Raw genomic sequence first — 23,266 nt, 5'->3', positions numbered from 1 at the left:
TTTTATTGGGTAGTCTTTTTATTGTTGATTTGGAGTTCTTCATATTCGGAAAATGAATTCTTTCTCAGATGTATGTACTATGAATATATTTTTCTCTATCTGGGACTTGCCTATTAATATTCTTAGTGAAGTCTTTGATGAGCATGCTGCTATATATATATAATATTACATATGATATATATTATATATAATGTATATATTCAGGACTTCTCTGCACTAAAATAATGAGAAGTGCTCAGAAAGGTCATATGAAGTTCTTCACAGTGTTACTCAGTGTATTAATACCATATCCCAGAGGCTGTAAGAAATCATCAGCTTACTATGTGTTCTGTTTCCCACAGGGCTTGACTGCCAAGAGAGGACTGAGAGAGACATAAAATGAGAATGTTAATACCCACACAAAAACACACATGGGTTCAAATACTAAATACACAACTACCTTTGAATCCTTGTAGAGAAAGAGATACCCATCTCGTAAAACAAAATACCGGTCTTGAAACTTATTTCCAGACAGTATTTTAGATGGTTCTTCTTTAATTTTCAAGACTCCTTCTTTGATACTTTCCAGGGCCCTCCTCTCTGTAAAGTACAACATTACTTTTGTAAGTTAGGTACATTTTCATTTATTTGGAGTATAATACAAAACAATCTGTATTTTCAGTTTTGATAATACAAACTAACAATTTGTTTCTGACCATTAAGAAGCCTACAGTTAATTTCTGGGAACACGATGTTTCAGGGTATTTACATCTATTTATAATATACAGGCCTGCCTATGCTGTTCAATTGGCTACTGGCTAATAAGCACTTGAAATGTGGTTAATCTCAACTGAAATGTGCTATAAGTATAAAATATAGGCCATATTTTAAAGTTTTAGTACCAAAAAAAGGTACAAATATCATAATTTTATAATACTGATGACATGATAAAATATTTTAGATAATGTGAGTTTAAATAAACTGTATTAGAAAAAAAATAAATAAACTGTATTAGTAAAAATTAATTTCACCTGTTTTTTTATTTTTTTAATTATTTAATTATTTAATTATTTATTAGCATTTATTCATTTTTGAGAGTGAGAGAGACAGAGCATGAGCAGGGGAGGGGCAGAGAGAGAGAGAGGGAGACACAGAATCCGAAGCAGGCTCTGGGCTCTGAGCTGTCAGCGCAGAGCCCAACGCGGGGCTTGAACTCACGAACTGTGAGATCATGACCTGAGCTGAAGTCAGATGCTTAACGGACTGAGCCACCCAGGCGCCCCACACCTGTTTTTTTATATCTTTTAATGTGGCTACTAGATAATTTAAAATTACACAATTGGCTTGCATTGTATTTCTTCTGAACAGCTCTCGAAAAACCATGCAATACATAGGTTAAAATGGAAGCCTCTCCCAGGATTCTGATTCAGGAACCCAAGAATTCTCAGGGCACTAAAGAAAATTCTGTACTTATGAACCAAGTAAGGGGGGGTAAAAAAAGCGCTAAGGCAGAACATTTATCAACAACTATGTTTCATGTGCAATGCTGCCAGAGTCCCACATTTGAAAATCATTTCAACTAATTCTATAAAATTTTTTTTCTGGTAAGAATACCAAATTTGTATTTGGATAAATTTATCATGTATACGTGTATCAATACATCTCCAGTCTAAGACTTTCTCCTTGATTCTAGACAATATTCAACTGCCTACTTGAGAATTAAAGAGCAGTGGGTAAAAAAAAAAAAGGAACCTTAAGCCAAACACCATACGGTCGTTATGGTGTCAACTTCTGCTTTTCCTGGAAAATAAGAGCAATAACACATATCCTGCAGATTACTGTGGGCCTTGTATTAGATAAAGACCCACAAAAAAATGTAGGGTGGGACACTGTATCAGACTAGGACCTTTAGCAATTTTCTGCTAGTCAGGTGATACAGTTTTTAAATAATCATGCATGGTTCCTAAAACGTACAAAATAAACTGAATGGTTTTAGAAAAAAGAACTCTTGGTCTTAAATCGAACAATTCCTTGGTTTAAAGAAAACGTGTACTTACAGAGCAAATAATACACAGTGGCTCACAACTATAATTGGCGTAAGAGAACAGAACTAAAAAAAACAGAAATAGGTCCTTGTAATTATACTCAAATATGAGTATGGCATGAATATCTGGAAGCAGAAATCCCCAAGACTAATCACATCACTGATGCTGCAAACAAATGTAATTAACAAACCCCAACAGTTTTCATGACACGTTTACTGGCCGCATAGAACATTCTTTGAATCATACTATCATACTAAAACAGGTTCTTTTTTGGTAGTTTGAGACTTTAAGGTAATTTCTGAACAACACTAATAAATTTTGTCTTTTCACACAATCAATATTCACTTCCATAAAAATATTTCAAATGATAGAACTTTTCCAATTAAAAGACTTGAAAGAACATCTATTATAATACAACTGGAATGTCAAGAAAAAAGTAAACATAAAATAAATATTCAGTGAAATTCATATTACATCAAAGCATTCATTTCTTCATGAAGTATTAAGGGTCTAGTATGCACTTGGTCCTAGTAATATACAACCTTGGAAACAAATGAATTAAATATGGGCTAGCAAATAACGCTGTGTCTACCGACAGAAGTGAGCAATTCAAAAAACATTCAGTAGGCTTAGTGATTCAGCTCATTTAGAACAGGAAAGTTGAGAATGGTATTCATAATACTGTTAGTTTAGAAACAGGTAAATCTTTTTAAAAGTTTAAATTATAATCAAGTTGTGAGATATAGATATTATATATTGCTTAAGCCAAACAAATTCCATTTATACCTTTTTTTTTTTTTTTTTTTTCTTCTCCATGGAGACAGAGAAAATCTTAAGCAGACTCCACACTCAGTGGGAAGCCTGACCCAGGGCTCCATCCCATGACCCTGGGATCGTGACCTGAGCCAAAATCAAGAATCATACGTTCGACTGAGCCACCCAGTGGCCCCTCCATTTACACCTTCTAATTGTACTTTTTCATTTAGATTTTTGTCCAAATGAGTAAGCCTTTCAAGTTTTACCAGTAACCATATGTCCAGTGCCTAAGTAAACCATTTGCAGGTCAAAGAGAAAACAAGCTTAGGGAAAAAATATTGTTGCTATGTTTGGGTTCATACTTGTTAAAATTTATTTTAATAATAATTACATAATTGAGTATATTAGTTATATCTTGCAGCATACTTTAAGGGACTCAGGAGGAGGGCTTTGAGAGAAATAAATGTGAAAGATGAGGAAAGAATGAAAGACTCTGAAATAAAGAAGTTCGGTAACTATCAAGGACTTTAAATAATTTTTAAAGGCTCTCACAACGAAATTCTGGATGCTCTCAAAATGTTAAAACGGAGAAAAATTACCCACTATGTAAATGACAAAATGAAACTACAGACTTTGGGGGCCATCGTGTGTGACTCAGCACGTAATAAAACTAAGGTTATGAATTAAATGGCTTCCATTCCTTCACTTTTCCAAACCTTTCCAGTACTGCTTGGTCCCTCAACAGTGGGGTACTTCACTCTCAGGTTTTCACCACCCCCCTCTTCACCCCAGGCAGAAAGCTTACTAGGGTCTTCTGCTTCAGAGGAGTCTCATTCAGTACAAAGTTCATGCCAGCTGTATCCACTGTACCTGCTTCCCAGACCCCATCCAGGTTTGAATTCAACTCTAGTTTGTCAGAAATATAAGTTTTATGCTCTGCATGTCTCTCCTGAGCTAGAGTTCAAACTTCTGCTATTCAGATCTTTGCAGTGGGCTTTCTGCTTCATAATTCTTGAGATTCTGGCCAGTACTCCTGTATCCCTGCTATGGTTTGCCTTCACAATTCTATGAGATCTTGCTATCTCCATAGTCCCTCACAGCACAGTGATTTTTCTAGATGTCATTTTTTTTAGCTTCAAACTTCAGAGCACTAGTATTTCTAAAGCCACATAGGCAGTCTTTCTGGCTATACCCCCTCCTATACTTATTCAATATACACTGAATCCCTCTGATCCAATCAAAACAATGATTTCACACGTCATATGGTCCACAATATCAATCTTAGCCATGCTGTAAGTTAATAAGCACAGAATATTTCTATGTAATACAAATTTAAAAAAGAAAATAGGAAAGAAAAACATAGGACACACCATGTAAATCTGCTTTCAATGGAAAAAGAAACCAGCTAAAGCAAATGAATCATGCACTAAAAGATTTGGGAAAATCATCTAATGTATTTGCAAAATAACACATGTGAAGATTTAATGCACTCCTCTAAGCACCTAATTCCTTCAGAGAAAGATTCTGGGATGTACCCTAATGGGTACAATTTCCTTTACTACCTTTGTCTTTCATTCCAACAGAATTCCGGCATTCTGTTATATCTAGAGAATCATAAATGCCTTTCCCCTTCTTGTTGATTACTAGGACATGGAAGGAACAAGTGAAGTTAAACAATGGGTCTTTCGAGTTAACACTGGAGATAAGGAAAATAAGAGCCAGTATTCTTGATTGTGCTATAATTTTGTTATTAGTTAGAAAGGCCCTTAAAAGTCACATGTATGAAACAATACAGAATAGCCAAATTTATTTAAATAGACTATCATATTACTGGGACGATGAAACTGATAACAATAAAAAAAGTTTTTCCAAACCATTTGAAAACCACAAGTTCTTATACAAATGAACAATCCCTAACTAATGGTCCCTAATCCCCAAAAAAGAACTGACTGCAGAGGAGGTGGAAGGATCCTGGGAAGGAGAGGAAGAGACAGAGAGAGGGGGAGGGAAAAACATAAATCCAGGAATGGTACTTCCAAATTATATACTCCTCCTTTTTCCCTTCATGTCCAGTCAGCTAGCAAGTCAGCCATTGTTCTTTGAGAATTTCTCTTTGGGGTTCAATTCTATTTTATTCCCAATGCCATTACTCCAACCCCTGCCTTTTCTACCTACTACCTGGGGATTCCAGGATTTTATAACTCTATGCCCTTTGTTCTAATGGCTCCAGCGAATAATTCCAGATTTGTGTTATGCAAATGTTATTTTATCATGTTAATCCCCCCCACTCCACCCCATCTACAGCCTTGTTTTTCTACTATTTAATGCTTTACTTTTTTATCATTAAAAAAAAGTCTAAACTCCTTTTCCTGACATTTAAAGGGCTAAATAAACAAATTTCTCCTACCCATCCCTATAAAATATTAAATAAAAATATATTTATAGTTCACTTGATCATAATATACTGTTTGGAAAACTAATCATCTCTACACCATGTCTCAAGTTGATTACCTGAATAAACTTGAGAGAAATTCCATTTTTCTTGCTTCTATACAAATTCTATCCCACTTCTGTACCCACTTCTGTACTTATCCACAGAGATTTTTCTAACAATTCTAGTTCATATTTATTATTTATATCCCTACACTCTAAGATATAATCTAGTTCCTGGGTGTATAAATCCTATTTGCTTAATAATTTACCTCTTAGGTACATGATAATTTCATATTTGCTTTTTAAAACAATGTGTGCTTTGGACTTTCCTCCCCAACCTACGAGAGCTGACATAGCAACAGTGGCTAAGGGCACACTCTGATGCTGGGTTTAAATGACAACCACATCGACAGGGGCACCTGGGTGGCTCAGTTGGTTCAGCGTCAGACTTTGGCTCAGGTCATGATCTCACTGTTCCGGAGTTCAAGCTGTGTCGAGCCCTGGGTCAGGTTCTGTGCTGACATCTCAGGGCCTGGAGCCTGCTTCAGATTCTGTGTCTTCCTCTCTCTCTGTCCCTCCCCCCCCCCCCCCCCCCCAGCAAAAGTAAATAAACATAAGAAAAAATGACAACCACATCCTCCACTCACTCTCAGGTAGTCATCTCTGAATCTCAGTTTCTTCACCTGAAAAATGCGGATACATATAATACTCACCCCATGCATTTGGTGGGTGAAGTGCTTAGAACAGTACTTGGCACAGAGCAAGCAGGGTGTACTTTTCTCTGTACTACAAAGAAAAGCAAAAAGAGAAAGAACTACACTTCCAAGGACCTGATGATTTATAGATTGAGTTTATAAGAATTAAAAAACTACTGATTTATCCTTGATATCAGTCTAGTTGGTAGGTTAGGACAGAATATATGGACTGGATTTGGAGACATCTTTATTCAAATGCTTGCTCTGCACTTACAAGCAAATGACCCTGATGCAGTTATGTATCGTCTCCATGCCCTCATTTCTCCATGTGTAGAGGCCTGGTTAAGACTAACTAGGAAGAAGAAATGAGATGGTGAATGGAAAAGCATTCAACCCAGCATGTGGCACAGAGTAAAATGCACAGTAACTAAAATGGACTGTTATCTTTTGTCTTTCTTATATATGTTCTGAGCTAGACAAGAGAATATGAAAAAAAAAAAAAAAAAGCCCATTTTTTTCATGGTCTCTATGTGTCTCCCTTCTTTGGATGGCAAAGATTATTTCTTCAGAGCTGTCCATTATTCTTCAGGGCTGAAAAATTCCTTGTTATTCCACCTCTGCCATGAACTTTGTAAAAGAGACAAATGGGCAGTTTCCAGGAGAGATACCCTCTTTAAAATATGCCATGACCAAGTAGTAGTTGGCAGTATTCGCTGCCTAACGATTTCTTACAAATTAAAAATTAGGCAAGTTTTCCTTTGATGCTGATTATATAGAATCATGTATATTCCCTTGTTTGTTTTTTAGTATGGTTGACACACAATGTTACATTAGTTTCAGGCATGCAACTTAGTGATTTGACAAGTTTATGCTATGTTCACCACAAGTATAGCTACCATCTACCCCATTATACTGTTACAGTATCACTGACTATATTCCCTATGCTGTACCTTTTATTCCCATGTCTGTTCTTTCTGTAACTAGAAGCCTGTATCTCTATCTCCCCTCCCCCCTTTTTGCTCAATCCCCCATCCTCTTCCCTCCCCTCAGGCAAACACCAGTTCTCTGTATTTATAGGTCTGATTCTATTTATTCATCTTTTTTTTTTTTTTAATTTTTGAAGGACCTTGAGGGTATTATGCTAAGTGAAATAAGTCAGACTGAGAAAGACAAATAACCAGAAAAACGTGTGTATTCTTTTTAACCGGAAGGAAGCAGAATTTCTGATATATTGCAATCATTCTATGACATTCCCTCAAAATTCATTTTAGTATAATTTAGTTCTACAACTGAGTAGAAACCAAACTGGATAATAGCTGCTTAAAAGTAATCTAATGTTTTGTTTTGTTTTTTAATGTGTCAGAAAGGCACAGGCCTATCATTTTTTTTTTTTTTGTAAATTTTTATTTACTTTTGAGAGAGAGAGAGTGAGTGAGTGAGTATAGGGGAGAGGCAGAGAGAGAGGGAGATGCAGAATCTCAAGTAGGTTCCAGGCTCTGAGTTGTTAGCACAGAGCCTGATGTGGGCCTCGACCTCACAAACCGGTAAGAGCATGACCTGGGCTGAAGTCACTTAACCGACTGAGCCACCCAGTCTCCCCAAATGGTACTTTGAAAGTAATCTATTTTTTAGGAAAACCCAAATATGTCCCCTGACTCATTCCTAGTCTATTTTCCTCTGTGTTACTTGTACTGAAGAAGTGATGCTTAATAGAACTAGTAGCCTGTTGACATCTTCCTACAATTAGAGTCCCCATAAATAAGAAAACTGTAGATATAATTACCATTGAAGGACTGACTAGAAAAGTGCCAGAAATTCCATGCCATTTCACTGACAATGCAGCAAATTACAGATAGTAGAAACCACTTTTCTATTCTATTTTTATCCTGAATTATAATAAAATTTTAGAAATAAAATTTAGCATCATAATGTTGTATTTAGGATACTCTTAACACATAGATAGTATTTTAGACTTTCCAAAGTGTTCATGTATTTTACCTTATTGCTCCTCATGCAATTTTTTAAAAAAAAAGACTTTATTTATTTTTTAATAATTTCTACACACAATGTGGGGTTTGAAGTTAGAATCCCAAGATCAAGAGTCACATGTTCTACTGACTGGGCCAGCCAGGTGCCCTTCATGCAACTTTCTATTCTAAAGCAGGAAGGACAGGTATTATGATCTCATCTTGTAAGGGAGAAAACTATGGTTCACAAAGGTTTTGTTACAGAACTAGGGAGCAACTGTCCTAGAATTACAATTCAGGTCTCTTAACATCTAACAAAGAATTCTTTTTATACTGAGATGCTTGTAAGTAATGGTCATTGTTCATCATGATCACTACAATACTAATAAATGTTTGGGGGCCTTTCTGGACCTTGCGTACCATACTGCATTGTTAAACACACTGTTCCCTAAAGGGCAATCCTTTGATGATTCCACACATTGCTCTTTGTTTTCTGACAGCCTTTCCGATTGTTCCTTCACAAGCAGGGCTCCCTTAATAGACCTGGGCCTTACGTGCTGGTAATTCTACGCTCAGTTCTTCAATGTTCTTATTTTAACATTACAACTGCATGATCTTGCACTCTCCAAAGGCTAAAATCATGCCCCACATAATGTGCTCCCTAGTGATGAGTACTCAGATCCCTTCCAGACATACACCATTGAACACCTGACAGAAAACTAAAAACTACAGACATCCAAAACCGAATTCAGTGACCCAAACCCTATTTCATCCCGAATAGTGGCCTCTTCTATTCTCCCCATCTTAATGTCTCACAAAGTATTCAAATCAAGAAACTGAGGACCCTATGCCATTTTCTCAACACTAATACAATGCTAATTTCCTAGGGAAAGCATTCCCTCACTATGTAGATAAAAGCTTAAGAATTTGCACTGCTATGAAAGTCTGCCAGTACCTGCTCAGTTACAAAGTGTTACTCATTTATATTTTAAAAAGTTTACTTAACATGTACTTTTAGTGAGTAAAAGAATAAGATATAGTCTTGTTAGGACAACATGTAAGAAAAACTAAACAAGCAACGATATTTTGTTGAATGAGATACATTCAGTGTTAGAGGAGATGTCAGTGATCAACTAACTCAACGATTTTTCTGTGCTTGAAAGCTCTCCATAAACTTCCTGGCTAATAGCAGTCATGTACTGCATGCTGTATTTGTAGCCTTATAATTTAAATAGATGTAATACATTTAAATTTTCTCTTCCTTGTGGGTAAAGATAATGCTTAACAATCCTTTAATTTTCCATAGTAGATTCCTAATAGAAACTTACCAGTTGGTTTTCTCACTATAGAATTTTAACATTAAAAGAAGCCGGGACATTCATGCTTCATGGTGAATATCAAAGACTATCATCAGTTTTCAAGAAGATACTTATATGTGAAGTGGACGAGGCTTACCTTCAACTGTTACACACAGTTGGATTTAAAAAGATTTGATGGGGAGTAGAAAGTAAATTCTTGCAGAGAGACTATGATTTATGGCCTCATACTATTTTTGCTGGAATTTTCTTGTATTTTCTTAAGTTAGTTGATAGTGGATGGTTCAGCTTTCCACGTCTGTATTTGCCAGAAGCAGTTGCATTTTGAACTATTCTATTCTAATGCAAATTTAATTCCAAAGCATCTGTCATATGTAGCAATCTAAATTTAGAAACCTACAGGGATCTGCATTTGAGTTACATCTTATATCTTAAAAGTATTTCTTCCCCATTTAGATCATTAAAACTTGATGCCAATGTATCACATTCGATTGGGGGTAACTTTAAAGATCTTTAACGCTTAAAATAAGACTTCAGCAACATAAAATTATTTACTCTGGAACCTTACAGAAGGTATACATTTATGGTTTACTTGTGATAGAGATGCTGAAGCTTAACTCAATACAAGAGATAATGATAAAAGACAGTCTAATGAGATTAGCTATGACAAAGTCTAAAATGGCAATTTAAATGAAGTTTTATTCCTCCTATCATAATGTCTCAGTCATAATCTATGGGGTAGAAAAGAAATTTGAGGACTATTATCTTTCTTTTCAAGTTAGTTAACTCCTCATTACAATAATGGCAATGACACAAAATGTTTCCAAGAAATAAAATGCTGCTTTTGAAGAACACAGAATTGATTTCTAAGTAGAGGCAACAACATTTATTTACTGTCATAGACTTCTATAAAAGTAAAGTATGCTACCTCATTACCTTAAATGAATGAGCACAAATTAAGTGTCGGATGATTCTAAATCTATTCCTGCTTGTGTTGTCGACATTTTAAGTTGTTCAGGTAAAGTGAGAAAATTAAGGAAAAGAAAACCCCTAAACTACCCTAAACGCTTAAACCTGCTATTTGATAAAATCCTTGATTTAGCAAGTAGGTGTTGAAAACCTAATGTCAAGCAAAAGTATATGCTTATAATTTGTTACATAAATCAGAAAAATTATCACACAATTTATGAAATGGAAGTCATGTAATAGACAAGCACACACATATACATGTATATTTGTACGTGTAGATACAGAAATAGAAACAGCGATAGGTAGGGAGATGGTAAAATCTGTGGCCAGGAGGCATGGAGTATGGAAGAACAGAGTGCAAAGGATGAGGCAATGCTACTTTGTATGTTAACAAAATATTAAATTAGCTATTTGTTAGTGAGAAAAAATGTGGTTGCTACCAACTACCCTTGTTTCAAATTCTGCTAATTTCCACATGGCTCCCAGGGTAGAATAAGAAAATCTCGAGAAAGGAAAAGAAATCCTTCACAGTGTTCCCTTTCTGCCATAAAGAGCAATGTCTTTCTGAGATGATTCCAGTTTTTCTGCTAACAAATTGACAGGGAAATCACATTTGATTTACTTTCATTACTTTCCTCTTAGATGCCAATTTTAAGTAGTAGATGTAATGAACAGAGCAATAATTCTGGAGTAGGTGGTCACTGTGATTGATTTAAGAGACATTTTCCAAGACAGAGACAAGGTAGATTGAATGTCTAACCAACCTAAAATCTATCACAAAATATATCCCCCTAAGAAGTATTTATAAGCTCTAGGTTGCTACAAGACACAATTATAGGAAAAAATCATGACTTAAGAAATTGATTTAAAAAATGAACAACAGGCCAGAATTGTTTTAAAATGACAATCCTAAATTCACACAGATGTAGAACCAACCATAATGAAAGACATTATTTTGCTTTGACAATCTTAATATAAATCAAGCTCTAATTAAAAACATTTATAAAAATTTTATTGGATAGAAAACAACACAAAACAAACTTTTAAAAATATTTACTGCATAGATACTATTTATGACCAAAAATACACAACTACTAATATGAAACGGTCCAATTAATGTATTTGCTGATGCTGTTACTCTAAAACCTTTTTTTTTTTTTTTTTTTTCCCATGCAGAGAGAAATCATTTCCTGGTAGAAGGAACTATAGATATTATAATAACAAGCTGTATACTGGTTTGGAAACCAGAGGTAGGGATAGTGCAGGGGACAGGCATGTGTTTTATGGCTCCCGCTCCATTACAGGCATGAAGGAGATGGGAGAGTCACAAAAACATCTGCTGACATTTTACCCTAGAGAATGTTTCATGCTTGGGTTCTCCAGTTCTTATGCAGATGTTTTGTCTAGACCTTATAGAAGCTTGATGCTTTCACACCACAAGGACACACTCACAACACCATACAGAGCACACACAGGAGTGTATGAAGCTTCGTTATAACACAGACTCTCCTGGCCCAGTTGTGGATACAGCCAATGCGCAGTATGCTACTCTACCATTTCTTTGTGTCCTTAAACAACTTTAAAGATTTCCACTCAGATGTCATTGCTCTCAACCAGCTCAATATGATGCTGTTTTCTTTTGTTCTTTAAACATCAACAGCACTTAAGGGTATCCTTGTGTTGGTTATCCCTCACCTCCACCTGCACAAAACTTTCTTTTTTATCACAGCCTTTAAGATCTTATTCTTGTCTGTTCTTATTCACCTAACCAATCCACTAGCATTCAAACAAGACTGAAGGTATCATGTCTAGGTACGGATTTCAACTTTTTGTTTTGTTTTGTTTGTTTGTTTGTTTGGCAATACAGTGAACTAGAGACATTTTGGAGGGATACTGGAAAAAAGAAAAGGAAATTCTCACCAGAAAAATAAAAAAAAAAATTGCCTGAAAAGAAGATTTTCTAAAAGGAAAGAAGCCATGAGGACTTATTATATATATATTTCATAATGCTGACAGGACTTGGTTTATAAGCTCAATGTTTTTTCTTTATCTCAGTGTCAAAATGAAAGAATAACAGAATTTAAGAGCCAGAACAGATTTTACAGATTATCTAAATCAGATATTCTCAACACAGGCACCACTGACATTTTGAGCCAAATACTTCTTTGTGAAGAGCTGTCCTGTGTTTTATAGGAAGATTACCAGCATCTCCCATCTCTACTCACTAAATACCAGAAACACCACCCCATCTAGTTGAGTCAGAAGTGCCTGCAGACATTGCCAATGTCCCCTGGGGAACAAAACTGCATCCACCTGAGAACCACTGCCTTACAACATCATAGAGTCATGTTTGTATGAGAAAATTTCTGTTGCAATCCTTAAGAAGTGTAGGTATGTAGTCAAAAACATATGCGGTTATGATAAAGGGATTTAAAATAAGATAAAGGTTTCTAAAAGGTTAAATGTCTACATCAAGAAGAATAACACCTGTTTGGTTTTTTGAGATGCCCATAAGATGAGACTGACATAGAAGTAAAGTAGTTCAGCTGTTTGCCTTTTGGAAAAATGCTTTCATGTAAATATAACACACAAAGGACAGACACATAAGACGTAAAAGACATGTTATGGTTAATGTCTGTGCCCCCCGAAATTCAAACCCTACCTCCTGATGTGATGGTACTAGGAGGTAGGGTCTTTGGGCAGTAATTAGGATTAGATGAATTCAGAGGGTGAGCCCTCGTGATAGAACGTGTCCTAATAAATCACAACAGAGCTTGCTTCCTCTCTTACTCTCCACTCTGTGAAGACATGAGAAGAACAAAGTCTGCAACCTGGAAGGAAGTTCTCACCAGAACTGGACCATGCTGCAACCTTCATCTCAGACTTCCAGTCTCCAGACTGTGAAAAATAAATTTCTGCTGTTTATAAGCCACCAGTCTATCATAGTTACAGCTGCTACAATAGACTAGGACATTATCATGAAATCAGAAATTTATCAGATTAGCTGTGGTACAATTAAGCACTTACAGATCTATGGCCATTAGCTGGAAATCCTGAAATCCTTCTAAGAAGGTTTCCAGCATGTAAGAGCTGTACATATATATAAAATTAGACCACAGACCAATCTGTTCTCAAATCCAATATTTAGTAACTGTCTGATCTGGGGCAAATTACTTCATTTTTCTGTACTTCTGTTTCCCCATTTGGAAAATTTAAATCACAATTTGGGAAGTTTAAAGAAATTTAAATGAGCTTTAGTAGGTACAGAGCTTGATTAATAATATGTGATTAATAAATAGTAACAGCTACTATTAATATCAATCATAAAAGTTGTAGTAAAGTTTATCTTCTAAAACTTAAATGATTTCGGAGTTGGTTTATGTACAGTGCCGGCAGTAAATCTTTTTCTAATTTGTCAGCTGATGACAATATAACAGATGAATCAGTTTCAAAATAAAAGTTTTCTGATACCTCACAAAGGTTCAGAGACTGTCCTGCGTGTTTGCCTTGTGCTAACTTTTTCTACCTCACGTGTGTACGTGTCTTCTCCCAGATGGATGGCAAGTATCCTTATTGGGAGCATATCATTTTGTACTTCCTTTTCTTTCCCCCAGTGCCACCCCCAAAATAAGTGAGAATTACAAATACTCAGTCTCAGAGTTTGTATAACTTGCACTTGAATGCCCAGAGAACTTTCAAATGGGAACATAATTCAGGAAGAAGAGTCACCATCTATTTAAAAATTAGAAAGACACAAAAGTGTTGCAAAAAAAAAGTCCTTTTAAAAAAATATAAACCACTCCTTCCCAAAACCTTAACTTGGGACATCAAATTAGCCAGTATTAGCAGTGTGCTACTTTCCAGGAAAATTTGACTTGGGCATGTGGTACTCTGTCTCTATATTCTTCTTCCTATTCTACAATACTGTGTCAAGTAGATTTTGTATGCAGCTTCTCATTTTTTTACATTATCAAATAATCCTTGAGCCATAATAATTATCCTTTAGCCACTTGAATTTTCTATTGTAGTTGCAAGGTGAAATAACACCTACCATTATAGTGATTGACTGTGTCAATGGTTAAGAATCTCTTCACCACAAGATAAGCAGAGCCAGGTTCAGCTAGTGAACTCCACCGAAGCACCTGTTCCAACACATTTTCTGTGTAGTGAAGTGGGCGTTCTGCAAAAAAAAATAATACTGAATTAAACTGAAAAAAATAGTAAGTTATCAGCTTTTATACATTAAAAAAAAATCCTTTAAGAAAGATGTATATGCAACAAAAAAATATGACCATATCTTATGTTACACAATAATAATGCTAGGGCTACATACAAGAGACCCTAACACCTAGAACACCATTAAACATATGATGAAATTTACTGTATAAATGAATCTATGCGGGGACATTTGTTACCCAGCTATTAAAAAAAAATTCAGAGGTGCTATCCTCTAGATAAAATCTCAGAAATAATGCTATCCTTTTCTAAGAGAAATCAGTTTCTTCCTCTGTTTTTAATTCAGATAATATTCTGACTTGCTTTTGGAAAGCTATACGAATATGCATGTAATTAATTGTAAAAGGACTAGCAAAGTTAATTTTGCTCAGTAGTAAGTAATAACCTTTGTTTATCCTGACATTAGCATGTTATAATATCTGATCAATACCAGTGAACAATTTATAGCTGATACTATCATAGTCAATTAATATGAAATTATAAAATATGCCTAAGAGGCACCTGGATGGCTCAGTCAGTTAGGCGTCTGACTTTGGCTCAAGTCATGATCTCATGGTTCATGGGTTCAAGCCCCAGCAAGGACTCTCTGCTGTCAGCACAGAGCCCACTGGGGAATCCTCTGTCTCCCTCTCTCTCTGCCCCTCCCCTGCTCTTGCTCTATCAAAAGTAAATAAATCTTTTTTTAAAAAATATGCCTTCAACAGAGAACAGATGAAAATAATCAAAATACTACTACGTCATTTATATCTATTAGTGAGATATTATGTGGCAATATTATGTATTAACTGTTGATACAACAGGCCAAAAGCAAGAAGTTAATGACATCTTAAACATTTCTCCTTGATAAATACTCATTCATATGTTTTGTTTTAGGCAATCATACTTTTAAATGTGTTACAAATTCTTAGCACAGAGTTAAAAAAAAAAAACAAACAACAACAACAACAACAAACTGGTCTTAGAATCACAATCAAAGCTTTATAGTAAATTTTCTTTCCAGATCAAAATATGACAATCAGTTAATAAAATGTTAGAACCAAACACAGGCTGGAATAAAACAAATTCAAACCTTTTCACAGTACCCTGAAAATGGCACAATTGAAATAGCAAGAGCATCAGCTCTAGCGTAAACATGCTGATGCAGCTTTCTCAGGGTCACAGTCGAATATAAGTCAATTCAACCCTTTCATCCCCTCCTAAATACAAAGAGCACAGCATTCTGGCTTTTCACCTTCAATTAAAGTAAAAACACTAATGACAAACAAAGAGCATGTCAAGAGCATCATACTCACATAGGAACCATGATATTTTAATTGGTGATACAATCATAAGTAAAAAGACCAAATATATCACATCTCCTTAATACTCCTCTCCCCCTGCTGTGACCTCAGCATTCCAGAATGTATCAATAATCCCCAGTCCACAGAAGAAAAAAAAAAAAAACAAATTTTTCTGCTGTCATTGTAAAGAACCAGATTTTTGCTTTACTATTCAGTATTTATTAGAGCAAGCCTACTCATTATGACAATGGCAATTAAAAAAAAAAAAAAAAAGCAACTAGGCCATACATTTTAAAGACAAATCTACCTTTTGTGTACATATATATACCCCTTAGTACACAGCAGACTGCTAAGTACTTAACAGACATTTCTTTTTTTTTTTAATGTTTATTTTTGAGAGAGAGAGAGAGACAGCGTATGAGTGGGGGGCGGGCAGTGAGAGGTAAGACACAGGATCCACAGCAGGCTCCAGGCTCAGCTGTCAGAACAGAGCCCGACGCGGGACTTGAACGCACCAACAGTGAGATCATGACCTGAGCTGAAGTCGGACGCTAAACTGAACCACCCAGGCGCCCCCTTACTAGACGTTTCTATGGTGGACTATAATTAACAGAAAATATTTGGTAATGAATCAGCAGACAAAATTCTGCCAAATTTCAAAGTCAGCAAAATCTTCTATGCTCTGTCAGTCCCATTTTTCTTCAAGTAATTTTCTAAAAGTTTTGACAAAGGTCATAACTTCCTATAAATTGTCAAAGTTATAAATTCAATTGTTGATTAATCCATTAATGGTTGTCTTCTATTAATGGAGGTTATAATTAGAATTAACTATATTTCTTAAAAAAAACTATAGAATAAGTACTCTCTTTACATTTGGCATAATGTATGTAATTCTTGGTTCCACTACTTGCAATCTCTGGGATGGTACTGATACCATTAACAGTTGTCATTTCTGGAATAACCATGTATCAGACAATACATACCAGATACACAGGTTATCACTTTTAATCCTCACAGCACTCTTCATTAGGTATCATTCATATTTTACATATAAAGAAAAACAAGGATTAGAGGGATGACTTGCCTAAGGCCAAAGAGCTGGTTCAAGAGAAGAGCAAAGATGTGAACCTCATATCCTCCTGACTTTAAAACCCAGTATTTTTAAACACCAACTTAAGTTTTATTTTGGGCAAGTATGTGAACTCTCACATAATTATTTTCTTACATGTAATTTGGAGAAAAAAGTATCAACTCACCAAGATTTTTCTGAGGACCAAACATAAGTAAAAAAACAATGTCAATTCATACTTCCCTCTTCACTTTCCTATCCTTGGTGACAAGATGGTAAGGAAATAATACCAAGAGACTTTCAACACCCTGCACTTAAGGAAACTGATGAGCCCACAGTCGGCTTAGAGGTAAGAATTACATTCCCAACTGGAAAACAGTATCTGCATTAAAATAAAATCTCACTCTTCTTTATTATCAAATTAAATTGGTAATGAAACTTCCAAGTATTAGAACATTTGCATTAAAGAGGGTCCCTATTATAAGTAGATAGATACTACAGTGGTAGCTCTAACCGTTCTGAGTGATGTTACAATCACAGTATAACTGACACCACAGATACAGAAATACAGATTTGCAAAAAAATTTGCTAAGTATGTTTTTCACATCAGTATCATATTATGACATGCTTTAGGACAGTGAAAATCCTGAATATCCAAGTTCCTGCATAAAAACAGAGCTGAAACATGGGATGAAAAGGTTACGTATTTATTAGACAACCAATGCTATGTTTATAAAATGGCATTAAAATCCACCTTAAGAGATAATAGGCAGGGGAAATTGAGACATCAAACGTTGCTAGAATATAAATTCCTACCAATAAACAAGTTTTTATTTACAGTTCCATTTGCAGCCATCTGTCATGATAGATTATATGGTATGTACATCATCTGGCATTAGGGCATTACTAGAAATAAATAACTCAGTTGCTTACTATCTATAGCATAAAAATTGCTGAGAACTCAGTATAGTTATTTGAGAAGAAAAGGTTATGGAGGAGATTATTTAGTTACATAAATCACATTATCATTATCTTTTTAAAATTTTTTTTTTTTTTTTTGAGAAAGAGAAAGAGTTGAGAGCACGAGTGGGGGGAGGAACAGAGAGAGTTGGAGACAGAGAGAATCTCAAGCAGGCTCCACACTGTCAGCACAATGCCCCAGTGTGGGGCTCGAACTAACAAATTGTGAAATATTGACCTGAGCCAACATCAAGAGTCAGATGCTTAACCGACCGAACACCTCATAACCAGGCGCCCCTCATTTTCCATATCTTAAAATCATGTCACAGAATAAACCTGGTCTGCCTTGTTAAAAAGAGAGAGAGCTATCTAATTTCCACTGTAATTAACAGGTGTTGTCCTTAAATTTTGGGCAGTAATGACACAGACATGTCTGTTTCCTCAAACAATCATGATTATCCCAATAGTTAAATTCTTAGCGCCAAACTAAGAGCTATGCAAGTTTTCTCAGTCCTGTCCACACAATCAGAGGGTGAAAGCATTTCTGTGTCGTCAGAAGAAGGGCTGGAAAGAATCCTGATGAAAAAATGAACAGATCTTCCATATCACAGTAACTATGAGGAAGAAACAAGAAAATGTTCTGATACTCCTTCAGAGAAAGCAACTGCTTCAAAAAACCTGAACCGCTCAGTGAAGAAGCCCACTTAAATGAGGCCCCTTGGGTGTTTTTTTTTTTTTTTTCTTCTTCCTCCTCTTCCAGCATGTGAAGGCCTTTCCGTCTGAAGTTGAAGCATTAAGATAAGAGCATACTTCAGAAGATGAGCTCTGGATGAAGGTGGTACCCTCTCCCAGGGTAGGTTTCAGCTTGTCTTAATGACTGGCAGCAGTGGATGAAGGTTACTTAGCATCTTTCAATGAATAAGACAAGAATGACTGTTTCTCTACCCAGTACAAATTTCAAATGTCCCACCAGACCTTTACTTAGAGGGGAAACCAACTCAGAAATTAGCTGAGCCTAGAATTTAAGTCAGCTTTACATACATATTCTTAAAGTATTTATATGGTTTTAATAGGTCATATTTTTCCATCAATCTGACTACCATATAAGCAAAATAAAAGTTGCCCACCATTTGCTATGGTCTGAATGTTTGTCCTTCTCAAATTCATATGGTGATACCTAATCCCCAATGTGATGGTATTAGGGGGTGGGGCCTTTCAGAGAGGTCTTGAATGCAGAGCACTCATGCATGTGATTAGTGCCCTTGTAAAAGAGACCCCAAAGAGCTCCCTTCCATCATGTGGGAACACAGGGAAAAGACAGCCCTCTATGAAGCTGAAAACACGCCATCACCAGACACTGAATCTACTGGCACCCTGATCTTGTGAAACTTCCCAGCCTCCAGAACTGTGAAAAATAATTTCTACTATTTATAAGCTCCCATCTATGGAATTCCACTATGGCAGCCTGAATGGACTAGGACACAATTTCACCAATGACAGCAGTGATGCTAATGATATATGAGTCACAAATTGACATGCTTCTATCAGTCTGCTTTAGTACTTGTCATACCCATGGCAATTCCATTTATAGGTTTAAGAATCTATTTTCATTATCCTCAACCATATAGGGGTTTCTGAGCATTTATATAACATATTTTCCTCTTATTTTTATATAACTAGGGTATTATTTTTTAAAAAAACTAAATATAATAGAGTATCTCGGAAGAGTAAAGGAAACGTTACAAAATACTTATTATAAAAGGGGCATTGGATATGATAGGGTAGAAAATTTAGTGACACCTAAAACAAAATCCAGCACTTATGGTTCACTTACCCCTCTACCTCTCTATCTCTCAGACTATTTTTGGTTACTTGGGGGATTTATAATTACATTTGAAAAAGCAGCAATTCTCTACTGTCATTCTTCCTATCAACTACAATCTTGTGACTACCAACGCCTTCACTTTTAGCTTCTTTTTATATTTTACTTTATCTTCCCTGCATGCTACTAGAAATAAAGCTTTTAACACTTCAGCAGGTCAGGTGGAACACACAGGTTCCATCTGCTTCAGTAAAGCCAGCACAATCACTGGCCCCTCTGCTGCTCCCCTAGCACTGCTCCCTTAGAGGCAGTAAAAACGATCTTAGCTTTCTCTTCTGGAGAATTCTACTTAAAGAGTTGACCAGATATTAAAACCATGCCAAATGTGAATTCTTAACTCCATCAAATGTATTCTTTCTTGGTGTACACGGGGTATTCCTTTGATTATCCCATATGTGTTTTTATATTTTCATCAAGATAACTTTTTTATTATTAAATTTTTTTAATGTTTATTTATTTTTGAGAGAGACAGAATGCAAGTGGGTTAGGGGCAGAGAGAGAGGGAGACACAGAATCCGAAGCAGGCTCCAGGCTCTGAGCTGTCAGCACAGAGCCTGACATGGGGCTCGAACTCATGAGCTATGAGATCATGACCTGAGCTGAAGTCGGACGCTCATCAGACTGAGCCACTCAGGCACCTCTTTTTATTATTATTTTAAAGTTTATTTATTTGAGAGAGACAGAGACAGCATGAGTGGGGGAGGAGCAGAGAGAGAGGAAGAGAAAGAATCCTAAGCAGACTTCTGCACTGTCAGGACAGAGCCGGATGTGGGGCTTGAACTCACGAAACCATGAGATCGTGACCTGAACTGAAACCTAGGGTTGGACGTTTAACCAACTGAGTCACCCAGGAACCCCAAGATAACTATTTTTTTGAGTTAGAAAGAAACCAAAAGACAACAACAACAAAACAAAAACAAAACAAAAAACCCCACTCACTCTAATCTTACAATTTGTGAAGTACTAATTGTCATATGCAAGTTAATAACCAGCCATTTTCAGAGTAAGCAGCCTTTCATTTCCCAACATAAAATCTAGTAACAACGTTGCCAGATATACTGCAACCTCTCTTCTAGCTATAATTACTTCCTGTCTTCACTCATTCTGCTTGCTCTTCTCAGTCAGGAGGACCAATGCCCAAAGGCATAGAGCTCCAATGATGTGACACTGGGATATGCTTTAAATCAGTCCTTGAGAGAATAGGGCAGTGGGAGAGGATGTCTATCCCCAAATCCATGATTCATTATTTTGCTGCAAATGTCCTCATAAATTCAACAGAAATAGAAGCACTTGGGAAACAATCAGCTGTCTAAGAGCTAAGCAGGGCCTTGAAATCTCCTAGTGATTCCTAGTCTCTAAACAGGAATTACTTTTCATGTACCTTCTACTTGGATACATCTAATCCAAAGAGCAACAGTCTGAATCACTCAAGTTCCGAATGCATATATTTTTTATTCCACTTCAGTTAATAAGATATTTTTAGGGTCCATTCTATATCACTGCACTACACTAGAGGTAGTGACAGATAGAAAGGTCTAAAAAATAATGGCAAACGTCCTGAAAAACTAATATTCTGGGGCAGAGGCAGATACACGATACTATTCTACAAGTCAGATAATATGCAGTATTATGGATCGATAATCAAATAATCAGAAAAAGCTCAGTGGGAACTATGTTTATTTAAACATCATCACGGAAGAAGGACCATCTAAACTGGATCTTGAAGGACAGGCAATAAGCACCTAATGAAAGGGTTTTAAAACAGTGGAACAATATGATCCTATTTGTGATTTAGAAAGATAACTTTGGCAGTAATACGAGAGTTATCCTTTACTTACAATTACAATGAAGCTAGTAACCTAACCCTTTCCTTACAATTAAACAACAAAAAAATCGAAAGACTGTACCACCTATATACCATATAGTAATGAAAAACTGTGCTTTACTTATTTAGATTTTAACTGTATGGCAACTATGTGTAAGGCATTATGCCAGACACTAGAGACAGAAAAAAGAAAGTTCCTCCTTCCTTCCAAGGAGCTCTCCTCAAGAGACACAAAGTGCAATGGAACCCTTAGTATGGGTTTTAAAGGAGGTAAACTGGTTGCCCAGAAGGGGGAGAGTAAAGATGCATTTGGGAAATAGCAGCCTACCCTGGTTAGGCAAGGACCAAGAATGGAAGAGATTATCTATCAAGAACATATATGATGAAAAAAGATGGCAAAGGAGATTGGGTCAGCAAAAAGCTACCACTTAGTGGACAAAGGAAATTTGACAAATGAAATAAAAGGAGTAGAGAGAAAGAAGGACAATCCAGGTAGTATCAAATACAGAGTGAAAGACCCTCAAAAGGAATGGGAATAGTCCTTAGTTATAAACCCTGTGGAGAGGACAGGTAAAGCCTGAAGCAAATCAACTGGGCTTAGAAGCTGGGGGTCACAGTGGTCATCTGCTAAACCACTTTCTGTAAATGGGAGAGACCAAATATGGAGACACAGCATGAACCAACACCAAAGCATGGGAGTCACTGAATCTTGACAATTAATATCTAAAAATTACTTTTTTATTACCTCTTTAGTAGGATTTAGATTTTTAAAGAATTATGCATGATAAAAACAACGATATGAAAATATGGAGACTAATGAGAGACAAAATAGTTGACATCCCATTTTATTTGAACATTGATTACAACACTCCTACTAATACACGATAGGGTATTTCAATGTTGAATTTTAATTTTTATCTTGAGCTTGCAGGTGGCAAGATTTTACTTTTGGCAGTTTGACAGCTATACTTGAAAGGGTCCCAACACCTTAGTAGGTAGCAGCTAGACAGATGGTCAAGGGACAAAGACATTCTGCATCTTTTTTTTTTTTTTTCCTAGAGGTCTTTAAAACCAAATGGTGTCATTAGAATGTAAAGCTTATTCAGCATCTGACTACTGGGATAGTCAAGGTGTTTTAAAATCTCTACCCTTCCATGTCTGAGATAAAAGATGATAAAATATCTGATCTACTCCACTAAGATGAAAAGAAGAAACAAAAAAACAAAAAATAAGCTGCCACTAGCTTAAAAAAGTTTTTTCTTTAATAAGAAATAATCTTTTAATCAACATTGTTTTTGTTAAAAGAGCAGTGTATAGGAAATGAGATGGATAGTGATAGTGCCATTCAGAATAGTTATAAATCAGGGGTGCCTGGGTGGCTCAGTCGATTAAGCGCTGGACTTCGGCTCAGGTCATGATCTCACAGTTCATGGGTTCAAGCCCTGTGCCGGGCTCTGTGCTGGCAGTTCAGAGCCTGGAGCCTGCTTCCCTTTCTGTGTCTCCCTCTCTCTTTGCCCCTCCTCTGCTTGCCCTCTCTTTCTCTCTCTCTCAAAACTTATTTATTTTATTTATGTTTATTTAACATTAAAAAAATTAGAATAGTTGCAAATAAAATTGCTTGTCTTTACAAACAAAGGCCTATTTCTTAAAGTAGCAACATGGATGTCTAATGCTTTGCATTATATTTCCATAGTCAATAAAATAATCCTTTAGATGAGTAAAATCACAGGAGGGCAAACTCAAGTGGCAATGACATAGAACACATGCACGGAGGTAGAAGGGAATGAAAAATGAGAAGTTAACCTTTAAAAAACACAAAATGTTCATAATTGCTTGGCACAAAAATAGTACTTC

At 36.1% G+C, this 23,266-nt stretch overlaps 1 protein-coding gene across 3 annotated transcripts in view; it reads right to left on the bottom strand.

Moving 5' to 3' along the window:
• Nucleotides 1–23,266, bottom strand: part of ARAP2 (ArfGAP with RhoGAP domain, ankyrin repeat and PH domain 2) — a 199,470-nt gene that overhangs the window by 28,287 nt on the left and 147,917 nt on the right. Inside the window, exons 27-28 of one of the 3 annotated variants that reach the window (XM_058722886.1) lie at nt 14,212–14,340; nt 440–579 (exon numbers count right to left, since the gene is read on the bottom strand). In XM_058722886.1, the coding sequence (XP_058578869.1) occupies nt 440–579; nt 14,212–14,340 (269 nt within the window). Of the gene's footprint in view, nt 1–439; nt 580–5,325; nt 6,000–6,212; nt 12,959–14,211; nt 14,341–23,266 lie in introns of those variants that run through there. The other 2 variants (XM_058722887.1, XM_058722888.1) reach the window with 2 other exon arrangements.

This window comes from Neofelis nebulosa, chromosome 3 (genome assembly GCF_028018385.1).
Source record: "Neofelis nebulosa isolate mNeoNeb1 chromosome 3, mNeoNeb1.pri, whole genome shotgun sequence".
Lineage (NCBI taxonomy): Eukaryota > Metazoa > Chordata > Mammalia > Carnivora > Felidae > Neofelis > Neofelis nebulosa.
This window is presented reverse-complemented; position numbering and strand designations above follow the sequence as displayed.